We start from the raw sequence: 14,715 nt of genomic DNA, 5'->3' as shown, positions 1-14,715 counted from the left end.
TCAAAAAGTTCATAAAGACCTCATAAAAGAAATCCATATGAACTGAGTAGTTTAATTCAAGTGTTATGAACAGATATAATCGCTCGATATGATGAACAGACTTATTTTAGGCTTTTACTGACATTTAAAAATGATCAACGTAAAATACATACAAAGATCACATCGAATATGGTAACTGGAAGCTCAAACAATTGCAAAAACAATCCTCATTGATTCAGACATTTGAGCTTAAATGAACTGAATTGAGCTGCATAATGGCACTATTGTCTTCTGTTGAGCTGAGACTGAATTAGTTTCATAATTGATGATTTCTGAAACATTAACACGGTTATTTTCCTGTTTATTAATGTGAAGCTGCTTTGAAATAATCTGTATTACAATTAAATGTGACTTGTTGACTCGAAGTTAAGCCAAAAGCCCCCCAAAAAACTGTTAATGATACAACAGATTTCCACTGATTTCCGGTTTCTGACATTAGTCTAAGTAAGCAATCACACCACCAGATTTATTACCATTAGCAATTCATGCTTAAATGGACAGAAGTACTGAAAAAATACTATGGAAGTCAATGGCTACCGGCAACTGTTTGGTTTCCGAACATTCTTCAAAATATCTTCTTTGGTGCTCAACAGAAGAAAGAAACTCCTACAGGTTTTAGAACGACATGAGGGTACGTAAATGACGACCGGATTTTCATTTTTGGGTGAACTATCCCTTTAACATAAAATGAATGAGGCATGATAAACGCCTCAACCAACAACCGATCAGCTTTCTGTCCTAACAGAAGTTCAATCCACGAGCAAAAGAGATCACAACAACATGAAAGAACTGCTAGGAAAAATGCATCGTCTTGCCCCGAGAAACGGCTGATCCCTGAACAGCTCAGAAGTGATTTTACAGGAGATTATTTCGTTCGATCTTATCCGCTCAGACTGTGAGAAGGCTACTACAGGTCAACAACGTGCACAACCTTCTCTGCCCTTTACACACAGCACCGGTAATCTTACTGCAGACAGTCCTGGACAGTGTGAGTAAGGTTTACTCCGGGTAGAGAATGCCTCCAAGCTCATTTGGTAAGAATTACATCGAGTAGGCCAGGATTTATCTGTACAAGTACATGACAACTCTGTCATTTAGTTGACACTTATCCAGAGGAACTTAAACGGACACTAGGGCTGCACAATTGATCGAATTTCTAATCGCGATTACAATTACGGATGCCACAAATACGTAATCGTTCAAAGCGGCAATTAATCGTTCAAAGTCCACTTATGTTATTCTGCATGCTTGAGATATGTTTTTTTTTTTCTACATGTTATCTTAAGTACATTTGAGGCTTAATACTATAGAAAAGCACAAGGTTTTTCAGTTAGTGCTTTCAGCTTGTTTATTTTCATATAAAAATACGGCATGCAGTTGCATCAAACAATGGTATAAACATCATTCAGTGTAAATTGTGATAATCGTAATTAATAATCGCAATTACAATTTCAAGGGAATAATCGACAATTATGATTTTTGTCATAACCGTGCAGCCCTAATGGACACCAATTACTTTGTAGGTTTACAACCTTTCAGTTTACAGACCCAAACTTTAACGAACATGCACAAAATGTTGCAGAACCTAACCAGGCACATTAGAAATATGCGCCTCTACCTACAGTTCTTCAAAACTCAAAAAAAAATAAAAGAAGAAAAAAACACTTACCTATACTTACGAATCTGCAGTTTCCAGTTGAAATGAACACTAGAGGCAGTAAAACTCAGACAACTGTTATTGCTCTTCACACAAATTATGAGTTTCCATTAAGAACGCCTAATTTTCACACAATTCCTTGAACAATATGTTATGACTGAGGCAAAATTTGATAGTTTTGAACGTTAGCGTCACATAAACAGCTTCATGTGTGGGTTTTCTAACTCGGTAGGTTTGCTCTGTAGCGCACCCGATAAGGTTTTGCACTTGTGAGGTGAAGCGCTCCGGTACGAATCCCGTGAAACTACGTTTCGACAAAAAAAGCAGAAACCCGCATATAAGGAAGTTAAAATAGTACGGTTGCATCACCGTTAACGGATCAGAGCGGTCACACTGCACGCGATTGCGGTCCGGCAGTGCGCTCCAGGAGCGGTGCGTCTGCAGAAGTCACGCTGCGATCGTTTCCGCACGCAGTCTATTTCTGCTGTGCTGCACGCGCTGAATTAAAGTGACAGCGCATTATTCGCAATAAAAAATAACATGGATTGGCAAGGAAATTTCTGCTTCTGCACCGCATACACATACTGTATACGCACTGCAGACGGAGTACGTGTGAACTTGGCGAAACAAATCTAGTTCAACAATTGAGGCAACGCCACAAAGTGCTCTATGACCAATGCATGGCAAAAAAAATCCCTGGACACGGGATTTTTATTTTATTTTTTTATGCCATATGTCTATTCTAGAGACATTTTGTTACACCTTTAACTTAGTGATTATTTTGCCTTATGTCTGTTCTAGAGACATGTTACAGCTTTTTGATAAAGCTCTAATTGGTTTTCTTTTGGAAATATGTTTCAAATTCACACTGAATGCATTTATGACTGTAAAGCATGTCTGTGTGTGTCAAAATCGTGATTAAAATCGAAATCGCAAAATTGATCAAAGAAATCGCGATAGGTTTTTTTGTTGTCCATATCGCACAGCCCTAATCAGCAGATGCGTGTTTTTATATCACTTTTGCATTCGTTAACACTATCGGGTAGGTTTAGGGTTGGGTTTGGTGTAGAGAGAATGTTATTTACCAACACGGCAGAGCATTAATATTTCAGTGACACTCACCGCACATTTAAACTCTGAACCGCCGCAATATGTGCCTGAAACAACGTAATAAAAACGTGACCACGGTCGTGTTTTGAACACTTCATTTTGAAACTGCTGCGAAACGTGCAATAAGGAACGTAATACTGTGTTGCAGAAACGTCGCCACAAGCACTTAATTCCAATGAGCCCGGGTTGTGCAGAACAGGAGAGGAAGTGCTTCAAATACTGCAGTCATGTAGATTCAACACACACACACTCACCGTTGATCTGTGAGGTATAGGGGAAGCCTGATATCACACTACATAATCCAACTAAAGCTCATTCCTGCTCCACACCAGGAAAAGACAAGCTTCAATTGGAATCCCTCTCTCTCAAGCTTCATTTGCATTTTCCTCACTGCATTTAAGTATGCAAACCCTAAAAAGGTGATGTAAGCCATTCCAGGTGTTTTGCAAACTTCAACCACACACGCCTTTCCCAAAACCCCGCTGTGCTCCAAAAACGAGTCAGCGAACCCAAACGAGCCGAATTTGTGTTTCCGATTGGCTAACAGATTTTTGCAATTTCAGTGATAGCAGTCAGGCTGTTGGGACATTTTATGCACATTCTTTTCAGACTCCAAGAAACGCACCGAGGTCACGCTGAAGGACACGCAAGGACGAGAACAGCCAAAGAAACAAATGGAGGAAGAGGAACATATGTAAGGAAGAAAGCAGCGATTGAGGATGCAATGTAGGTCATCAGAAACAGTAGGAACTGGAAAACACGTGAGAGGAAGAGAAACGCAAGACAAATGCAAAGATAAGCGCTTCCACGTCAACCTTTTTGGTCGCCACAGTTTAGCTTGTTTGGTTGGTATGAAAGCGGTTTGAAAGGTTTCTTGTAAAGAGAGTCTTAAATAGGCTGATAAATCCAACTGGACAAAATCATGAATAAAACAGTGAAGCTGGCATCTTCTTATGAAAGACTAAAAATGAAAAAAAATAAAAATAATAGAAATATTACTGTTTTAATAGTAGTACAACATTACAGTATAAAAAAAACGGTAGTTTAACTGTAAAATAAATTGAGCATTTAAGAAAAACAACAATGTATACATTTTTACATTCCAAAACCCCGCTGTGCTCCAAAAACGAGTCAGCGAACCCAAACGAGCCGAATTTGTGTTTCCGATTGGCTAACAGATTTTTGCAATTTCAGTGATAGCAGTCAGGCTGTTGGGACATTTTATGCACATTCTTTTCAGACTCCAAGAAACGCACCGAGGTCACGCTGAAGGACACGCAAGGACGAGAACAGCCAAAGAAACAAATGGAGGAAGAGGAACATATGTAAGGAAGAAAGCAGCGATTGAGGATGCAATGTAGGTCATCAGAAACAGTAGGAACTGGAAAACACGTGAGAGGAAGAGAAACGCAAGACAAATGCAAAGATAAGCGCTTCCACGTCAACCTTTTTGGTCGCCACAGTTTAGCTTGTTTGGTTGGTATGAAAGCGGTTTGAAAGGTTTCTTGTAAAGAGAGTCTTAAATAGGCTGATAAATCCAACTGGACAAAATCATGAATAAAACCCACTTAATACATAAACTGTGTTTAAGTATATACTCTCCAAGCCGGCCATTTTGACATATTTTTGTGTGTATTTGATCGATTGGACATGCGCCAGATAATTCCATAATTCATCCGAAATACCATATACCAATAGCCAATGTGACATAATAAAATTGAACTTGCAGATGTGGAAATGTCATTTGAGAGCTGTGTGGAGAGTATCCAATAAAATACTGGATAAAATGTTGGGTTGTTTCTCACACAAAGCTATTGTTTGACTTCACAACACTCCTGCTCACAACAAGGAGATTGTCCTCAGGTCAATATATAGTCTATTTCATTTGACTGAAAAAAAAAAACAGCATGAACATTAAATAAAATCCTACAGGTTTGGGACGTCATGAAGGCGAGTAAACGATAACATGATGGATTTACAATTGCATTTGTCAAGTACTCTGTATCTCTAGAAGCCTAAGACTGACTGATGAAGGGCATCCTAAGAGTAAAAATCGTGCAAACCCTTTTGCAACTGCATCAAAACTACCTCCGAAAATAAAAACGTTAAAAACTGGAGAGGGAAAAAACAAAAACAGACTCTACCCACACGTGACAGAGGCTGTTTGCCTTCAACACAACCAAAGATAACCAGAGGATGTTTGTTTTTTTCTTCTATTTTAGAGAAAAGGAAGCAAGCGGTTACATATACATTTTCTGCAGCAGAAATAGGAAGTGAAACATTATACGGCATGTTAATTTTCTTCATATGGTGTCGACGTGTACATCAAAACACATTCAGCAGGATATACTCGGAAAGGGAGCAATTTCACAAGTTTACTTTCACTTTCAATTCATTCGAAAGAGACAGACTATAAACACTTTACAAAGCCATTGCTTAAGGTGAGCGCTGATGTAACCTACTTCCTGCTTTATCAGTTAGACCATAAAACAGACTGATCTTCACCATTCTGACTCGGTGGAAAGCTCTTGAACTAGTTCATTCACATAACCGGCCTCTATTTGCAGAAACCATCGCACCCAAAACCAACTCCGTTCATTTCAGAGAAACATGCTGCAACACTCCATCTTGGTCACAGACTGGAAGCACATGAAACGACACAGCTGGAAACATTTTATGCAATGCAGTGTACTTACTGTTCACTTAAATGATGTTTACTTCATTGATAAATAGGTATCGGCCAAAAGTTGTATCATTTAAAATGTTAGGGTAATATTTACATTTAAATACAAAAGTTCAGCACCATGTTTGTTGTTGTATCAAAAATTGGTATCAGCCAAAAAATAATAAATAAATAAATAAACCAATAAATAAATAAATGAAATAAAAAATGATATTGTGTAACTAAATAACCCAAAATTTAACTTTTTTTTTTTTTGCACATTCACACACACACATAAAAAAAAAAATGTACATTGAACATTTACTACTTTACAGGTAAATTGTAATACTACTTAATGGCCCTATGATTATGGCAATCCAGAAAATATGGACACAATCAAGTCATAATTTACAATATAATGTGGAATTTGGCAAATTCCAGGTGAATAAATCAAAAGTATTGAAAAAAAAAAAAATTGTGATATAGACTAGTGACTGTGAATATTAATGCACAAAACAACTGCTATTTAATTATGAAGTTACATTTTCAATTGGTTTATTACATTAAAAAATCAATGATTATGACAATTTTTCATAAATAATTTGTAGATAAATCCAGAAAAATTTTAATTAAATTAATTTAAATTAATTAAATTTAAAATTTCATAGGGCCCTATTATTGCAAAAAAAAAAAAGTTACAATTGTTAGTTAAACTGATTAGACATACTTTTGATTATTACAATTTAATTAAACCATTAAAATTAAATCCAGAAAAATTGTAATGGAAAACACACAAAATGGGGAAAATAAAATGAAAATTGATAAAAAAAATTAAAAAAAATAATAAAATAGATTTCAAAGGCCCCCAAAACGTTATTTCTGTTAAACTTTTAGTAAATTGTTGTTAAATCATATCCGTTTTGTGATTACAGTTAGACATGCTTTTTGGTAACTAAAATTTTACTTAAACATTAAAACAGAATCTAGAAAAATTGAAACAGAAAAAAAATGGAATCCAGAAAAATTTAAACAGGAACAAATAAAACGGATTTCATAGGGCCCTACTGCTTTAAAATAAAACACTACAAAGCAAAGGGACAAGCTAAAGCAAACTTGCATCCATTCAGGATCAGACAACAGATCTGATCCACATGAAAACACACATATGCGGCAAGGGTATTCCTTCAGTCTCTCTTGCTCTCTACCAACACCACCTCCAAAAGCCCAAGTATTCAGCCCTAAGAGGTGTGGGACATGAGACGAACTCTGCCGTAAGCATACAGCTGGGTGCTGTGCTGGGAATTCAAAACTCCAAACTGCAGAATATCAAGCCTAGTTTCTATCAGGGTCAACCAAATGCATGTCTTCATATCTAGTTGAGCATATCTGGTCCTGCAGTGGAAGGCACTGCTGACCTTAACTGGGAGGAAAGCTAAGCAAACAGCATATCTGATGTTTTGTTTCACTTCTAGCAATCACATTTAAGATCATTAAGTTCAGGGTTGGAGCTTGACAGTAAGCAAAAAACTTTAATGTGCTGTGGTTTGGAGGTATAAGTCACGTCTCAGTTTTGCATCCCGGACGAGCCCCCGATTTGTGCCTCAGGTAAGAAATAACCAGTAGTGAGTTAATAGTGAGTCACGACCCAAATAATGGGTCGCATGTCTGAAAGAGAACAACTAGACATACAATTAATCACAAAACGGTTTATAAATAAATATAGGCTAATCAGCTTTAAAACAGGGAAGAAAATTATTCCCATATCTTGTTGTTGAGTTGCTGAGACTGTGCGTCCAATCAAACTCTATGGTATTGTTGCACAATATTATCTGTCACTTGGTTAAAAAATGACAAATATTTGGCCAATTGTTTGACCCATTTGCTAGACTGGTTAATCACCCTTCTGCTGTCATTCATGCATTTTGAAAATTGCCAATTTTCTTATTCAGTTAATACATTTTCCATCTTGTTGGGCCTATGCAGATCGCAGTAATATCGATGTAAGGGCTCGACAATAAGGACTGCACTGTCACGAAAGATTAACATTTGTATGCGTTTTAAAATCTTGCCAATTTAAAAACTCAAGCGCAACAGAGTAATAAATGTGGTACTCACACGCTGTCTGATAGACCGTTTTCACCATTGATACTTTAATAAGGATTAATCTATACAGTGAAGATTATGCAGTGTTATTTTAATTTAATTTTTGCATTTAGCAGATGCTTTTATCCAAAGCGACTTACAGTGCATTCAGGCTATACATTTTTTACCAGTATGTGTATTCCCTGGGAATCGAACCCACAACCTTTTGCACTGCAAACGCAATGCTCTACCACTGAGCCGGAAGAACTTTCAGCACTGCTTATTTCCTAGCACTTATTTGTGCTGTTGTTCGCAGTTTGACTGTTTACTTTATATTAGTTAGACTAGTAGCTTTTGCAGTGGTATCAAAATTGGAAATTAGAATTTTGAAAATTCACTTGTATCTAAAATATTGGTGTTACATGGTCAAAAACAATGACTTTTTGTGGTTGTTGAGGTCCTTACTTGTTTAGCCCTAAAATATTTCAATGTTTGATTTTAAGGGCACTTTTGCACACTTAACTATTTTAGCTGAAACCAAACCAGTTGAGAATCACAGACACAACTGATGAGATTTAAAAAGAGCTGGCTCAGGTTTTTTATCTTTATAAACACCACCATCACTCAGAACGTGTCGTCAATGCCGCGGGTCTCAGTCAAGCATCAGGATTACTTCACATTTGCGCTTCATCCTACACACATTCTTCCCGAGGAGCGCTGAACTGCCCAAACCTGTGCACAGCGGAGTCACACCCACATCAGAGACGCCAACAACTGATAGACCGTCTATAGCCTGTGCCAGGAGCTCTGAAACAGCCAATTGTTCTCCACCTCAACCTCCAGCAGCAATAAGGAGGAGACATATCGGGGCACGGCAGGCTCACATTATGATCCTGAATATGCCTCCATGCTAACCCAGGAAACATGAACTTTGGAGTTATTTCTGCATTACAGCTAGGAAAGCTGTTGCCATAATACTATTTGCAAGGTTTTAGAAAGGCACCAAGTTTCGCAGTGCTGAGAAAGGACAGTCTATATAGATCTATAATATAAATCGTCGTGCTGAATGCTGGAAGTGGAAATAAATGTCATTAATTTGAGCAAATTTGCTGTAAAACAAGTCCATAAAAGAGGATTAGTAACACTTCACTGTCTCGTTTGACAGGTGACCACCATAAACACTGAACTGTAGAGGGAAACACCCTTTTGAAGGTATTCAGATGTGGAATATCACATCTCATCAATGTCTGGGGACAGACGATGCCACAAGACACGTGACAGACATTATCGCTAACCCTTCAAATGACGATGTGGGTTTGACGCAGGAATGTAAAGCTGTCGCCAGGTTGCATACCAGATACGCTGGAAAGTACTGCGCTTTCTAGTACAATGTGCTCAGCGCCACGAGACAGGCAGCACTTGAGAAGATTTTGAAATATAATATTACCTCAGTCTATCGGTATTGCCTGCCAAAGACCAGTGAACACATCGGAGCAATGCAGAAAAACCTACCATCAAAGTATGTTTTAGTCAGTACCTGTTAGTTTTAATCAAAGGAATGGTTCACCAAAAGTCCACCAGACAGTTTGCTGAAAATGTGCTCGACCTCAGGACATCCAAAATGTAGATGCGTTTGTTAATGCATCAGATTTGGAGAAATGTAGCATTGCATCACTTGCTCACCAATGGATCCTGTGCAGTGAATGGCCTGAGGTGAACACATTTTCAGAAAAAAAAATCATTTTTGGGTGAACTATTCCTTTTTGTATTCCTTCAACTATTCCCCTAATAATACCACATGCAACCACCTACCACTCATGGCTGTTATGTGAACAAAAGCCTTCTGGTTCATTCATAGGGTCTTCACAAAACCAAGATGAAGAGCTCCACTTTTAGTCTACTTTTATAGCATCTCTTTTACAGACAAAAGTTTATAGGAAAGGCTTTGCTGGGACCACAAAGCCAAATCAAGAACCATTGTGAAAAACCATCGCTGATGGCGTTCCTTACTTTGGAACACGGCATTATTTGAATACTCTAATTCAATGGTGTTGTAAGAATAAGAATTGCTCGAATCAACTGCAAGCTCTATCTTTTTTGTTGTTGCAAAACAAGCCTTGGCCATTTGACACCTCCACAGATGTCACTCTCTCTGCAGGTGCAGGCTAGGATCCTCGCTGGAAGGGTTTACAGGTCAAAAACTAGCACAACCATTAATGTGACATTCTCATACGATCATCCCTGGTGAACGTCCTTATTCGATCACCTTGGATGGGTACGCTAATTACAATGGGGATGAAGACATGAAGCAGAATCAGGCATGCGATCAGTTCATGCTTGCACTGAATGGCATTATTGCGTCAGTGTTTCTGTGAGGTCTATACAGTCAGAACATGTTTTAAAGGCGCGTAGAGTCACATCCATCCAGGAAGCAGACGTCAGCACCTTGACAGACCTCAACCGCTTTTATTAATAGCTCAGTCAGACCATGCAATTGTTTGCCAACAATTTGTATGACACACGCCGGTAAGTAAATTTGACTTCAAGTTAGTCACCAATCAGGTTTAATGTCAGGAACAGGGAGAGTGGAGTTTAGTCAGATACAAATTTGTCTGGCCAACTGGTGCAAATAATTCTGGCAGATCATCATAAAGATCTAATGATTAACAGGGATAAATCTAACTAGAGCTGCTGTGCATCATTTTGTGTTTGCCCATGCATCTAGTAGGTACTAGTACTTGTTCTATACTTCCAAATAACTATTCAAACAGTTGCTAGCATCTATTCCAGTTTTCAAAGTAGGCACTAGTTGCAATTTATTATTCACCACTAGTATGTGTTCCAGTTGTTACTAGTAACATTAATCTTAGTATAATCAAAGTAGCAACTATAAGTAGTCACTAGACACGATTAAAAATAAAGCAATGGTAGAATTTTATATTAGGTGTATTTAACTAGAGTCAAGTGGTGGAGTACGGGTAAGTTAGGGACAGGTTTCATGGTATGGTATGGGTTTAAAGGATTTGACAGAAATTACTATACAAATTACGTATTTGCATGCATGTTTTTACGTTTTACATGCATTTTTAAAAAACTGCATGTAAACAATAAATGCATTGTTGTAAATATTAGTCCATAGAATTTAAAGACACTTAATATAAAATCCAAAGCAATTGCAACTAGCAAAATAACAATGCAATAATAACTGGGATAGATGATACTTGTTTATTTACCAAGTGAGACACAAGTACAAGTAAAACTATTGAAATATTAGTTACTAATAACCAAAAAAAACATGTATGTACTAGTCTCTAATGAATAGTTATAAGAGAAACTGAAAAGATAGCACAGGTACGTCTGTTAAAGATCGCTTCATCTGCTGTGTACAAACATCTGATAGACGTCTGCAAGATGTCAGTTTTACATACACTCTAAATCATAAACATCTTAAAAACATCTTCTAAACGTCTATTTGACATCTAATAGGACACGTCCTATATTGCAGATGAGCAAACACTCTAAAAAACACGCTTTGGAGACGTCAAATAGATAGTGCTATCACGGTACTCTAAATCATAAACATCTTAAAAACATCTTCTAAACGTCTATTTGACATCTAATAGGAAACGTCCTATATTGCAGATGAGCAAACACTAAAAAACACGCTTTGGAGACGTCAAATAGATAGTGCTATCACGGTATTGAACGATTGAACGATAGTTACAAATACTAGTAGCAACTAAACGCTACTTTATAATGTTAGCGTATATATATAACAGATGCTAGTTTTAAAAGATGCAATGTTAAAACGGACTGCCTGAATCACAGATGATGATGATGATGATGATGGCACGCGATCAGTTCAAACGCGCGTGCAGCGGTGACAGGATTGCGTCACAGTTACTGTAAATGCTACATATTAGATCGCATGTAAAAGCACCAGACAGCCCGCGGATGGAGGTATATTTCTATACGTCCGAAGCGCAAGCCCTTGATGAGGAGCTCGGCTGGAGCAGGGCATTTTTGCCGACAATTTGCACGACAAATTTGACTCGGTGCGTCAAGTTAGTCGCCGTACAGGAGCATCGGTCAATTAGGACAATGATCTCGAAACGTACTTACCCCATTAACCACTCCATGATGACTGAAGGAGATAAATCCGAGCAGAGCTGCCGTCCCCCCTCTATTTATCCGGGTAGCCCGAGCTATCAGTCTGGATCGGCTTTCGGCTGTGTTTAATCTCCGGCGCTTGTGTTTGGCGAACGAAAGCGCGTTAGTGATCGGCGCATGAGAGGTGGGTGAGCTCCAGCGCTCCGATCAAGGACCGCATTGACTTTGACGTTTGGCGAAGGGTGGCAGAAGGATACTTTCTGTCTTGAATGGTCGTCTAAAGCTGCGCTAATCTCTCTGCGGCTGTGCCGGAGTATGGCGGCTCTCCGGTCACCAAAGCATCGCGCTTCACCGGAGACGGTCTCGGATCGGGGCGCGGGGCTCTTGCGGAGCTTGTGGGGCAAGTGGAGAGGCTGTTTTCAAGCTCTGCCATATACAGGAAATCCGGAAGTAAACACAGGTTCGATGCCGACCCCCTCTCTCCCGGGATGTGGTCGGTTCACCGAGGCATGCTGGGATATGTAGTTTCCGGGGAAATCTGAAGACTACACGCAGACGTGACGGAGTGCGTCAGTGCGCGCACTCTCTCTGTCTCCTGGAATTCGTTGTTAACCTTTTTATTTTAACGGCAAAATTGTATATGCATAAAGATACATGTGTAAATTCATCCCCTGTGATTTAAGCTGTTTTCTATTGAATTTGACTGCTATGTGTCTTTACTAAGATTGTTAAAAAATAAAAATCATAAATTTAAAAAATAATAATAATTTTACATGTCCCTGCTACATTGTAATCTCAATATATGTTTAACATTACATTGTGCTATGCTTAATAAAAATAATAAATAATAATACAACAAAAATGCAATTAAATAAAAAAAAAAACTCTTTCTATCTGCTTCGGCAGTTTTTTTTTTTTGAAAATATTAACTGTCTGGACAATAACAAACTGATATCTACTTCATAAGTAATAAAGTTAGAGAGTTATCCTTTAAAATATCAAACAAAATCTACCGTTAAACATTTTTAAAAAACTATTTAATTTGGATATTATATAAAGCCTCACGTAATACAAGTTTTTAATGATGAAAATAATATTAAATCATTTTATTTATTACAATTTCACAGTTAAGTAATCATATGAGTGATTTTCTAAATAATTTCATTAATTTGTTTGTGTTTGGTCCCCAGATGCTATACACAATTTTTAGTTTATTTATAATAATAATAATAATAATAATAATAATTGTTGGTCACTGGGCTGTTTCTAAGTTGAAATGACACAACTTGGTATGATATTACAATATTAAACTGAATGTCGAGATTACTCCCTCGTGTAAGTCAGCTTTCAAATCCCTCTGCAACTGCATTTATTTCCTGTTTTTAATGAATACCATTTAAGTGCCTGAAATAACTTTTCTTTGTTTTAAGTGTGGCATTTTAATTCTTCATTCAAAAAGTTAAATTCATTTTATAATTACAGAATGCAAAATGTAACAAACTGAACAGCAGGGATGATTTTTAAGTGCTTCTGTGCTTTCCTGAGTATGCACTGCTATTAGTACACATTGCACACTGTAAAAAAGAGACTAACACTCAGGTCACAGTTAGACATGATGCTGTTTCCTGCACAGTATTTGCTCAAATCCACCAGAGGGCATCATTTATCGTCAAAAGAAACTCTTCTTCTGCTTTCTTCCTGAAAGTTTGTTCAGTTGCCTCACTGTTTGTACAACACAATAAGACTACAGAATATGAGAGACTTAAAACTAAAGTCTGCTGAGTTCTAGCTCCTGGAGACACTTTCCGAACACTCGCAACGCATGACTCAGTAACAAATTTGATCTCTTTTGTGGACATTTAGGTGACTAGCATATAGATCCCACCAGAGCTGGACTAAACGCCACAAAACACCCATTTTGATAGGAATGCATGATATTTCTCCATAACACTGGATTCATAACAGTGAGTGAGACTGTGGACGGAAGCTGCTGTGAAGGTTCCTCCGGGTTTGATGACGCTGCGCTCATGGAGCCGGATCGGTGCACACAGGCCACAAAAACACCCTGTTTGGAAGTGCATGGCTGAATATAACACCTGCAGGACAGACAAGGTCGTTCCGGGGAGCCGTCTGAGCTCAGATCGATGGAGAAACATCTGAGCCAGCATCTGAGACCGCCGGTGTTCGGTCCAGCTCATTCAGAGGAGCTCATGACCGCACCGCGTCTCTGCTTCTGTCGTTCAGAGACACTCACACACGCTCTAGTCCCAAAACCTGATGCTTTATTGTTTTTGTTTAGTCAAGGTCACATTAAAATGTCTTGGAGATGGTTTGCCATTGACCTCATTATTTATTTATTTATTGTTATTTAAATGCATTACACATAGACTACACTCTCAGAAAAAAAGGTACAAAAGTTGTCACTGGGGCGGTACCTTTTCAAACCTACATAAAGAGTCCATGTTGGTACATTAAAGGTTCATATTAGTATCCGAAGTGTACATCTTAGTACCTAAAAGGTACAAAAGTGTACCTTTTGAAAAGGTCCCGCCCCAGTGACGGCTTTTGTACCTTTTTTTCTGAGAGATTTTACTGTTGTACCCCTGTCACAGACGCAGACTTTCAATCTTTACAAACATTATGAAAAATTCAGAAAATCCTATTTGAAATTTAAATGATACACTATTGCAATATTCATATATGGTGAAAATAACAGTTTTGAACAAAAGGGCAGACTATTTTCTCTTTGCTAATACATAAATGCTGCATTTTTGTATATTATATATCAGTATATACATAAATATGTTTAAAACTTTAAGACAAAATATTATGAAATACAGTAAAAATACCCTGTTGACCTGAACGAGTGCACTAAATTTCGAGAAAATCTCTAAAAACTGTTGGTCGTAACAAAAAAAATAAAAATAATTTAATTTAATTTTTATTTAATTTCATTTAATTTTATTTTATTTTATTTTATTTTAATTTTATTTAATTTAATTTAATTTTAATTTAATTTAATTTAATTTAATTTAATTTAATTTAATTTAATTTA

At 37.5% G+C, this 14,715-nt stretch overlaps 1 protein-coding gene across 1 annotated transcript in view; it reads right to left on the bottom strand.

Moving 5' to 3' along the window:
- The window catches only part of mob2b (MOB kinase activator 2b), a 44,147-nt gene extending 31,856 nt beyond the window's left edge, over positions 1 to 12,291 (bottom strand). The window contains exon 1 of the mRNA XM_016530575.1: positions 11,673 to 12,291. Coding sequence (XP_016386061.1) covers positions 11,673 to 11,689 — 17 coding nt within the window. The 5' untranslated portion in view covers positions 11,690 to 12,291. The remainder of the gene's footprint in view (positions 1 to 11,672) is intronic.
- Positions 12,292 to 14,715: the final 2,424 nt, after the last annotated feature.

The sequence above is a fragment of the Sinocyclocheilus rhinocerous genome, unplaced genomic scaffold (genome assembly GCF_001515625.1).
Source record: "Sinocyclocheilus rhinocerous isolate Xijiao unplaced genomic scaffold, SAMN03320098_v1.1 scaffold904, whole genome shotgun sequence".
NCBI lineage: Eukaryota > Metazoa > Chordata > Actinopteri > Cypriniformes > Cyprinidae > Sinocyclocheilus > Sinocyclocheilus rhinocerous.
Note: the sequence above shows the minus strand (reverse complement) of the source record. Positions and strands in the feature narration are given on the sequence as shown.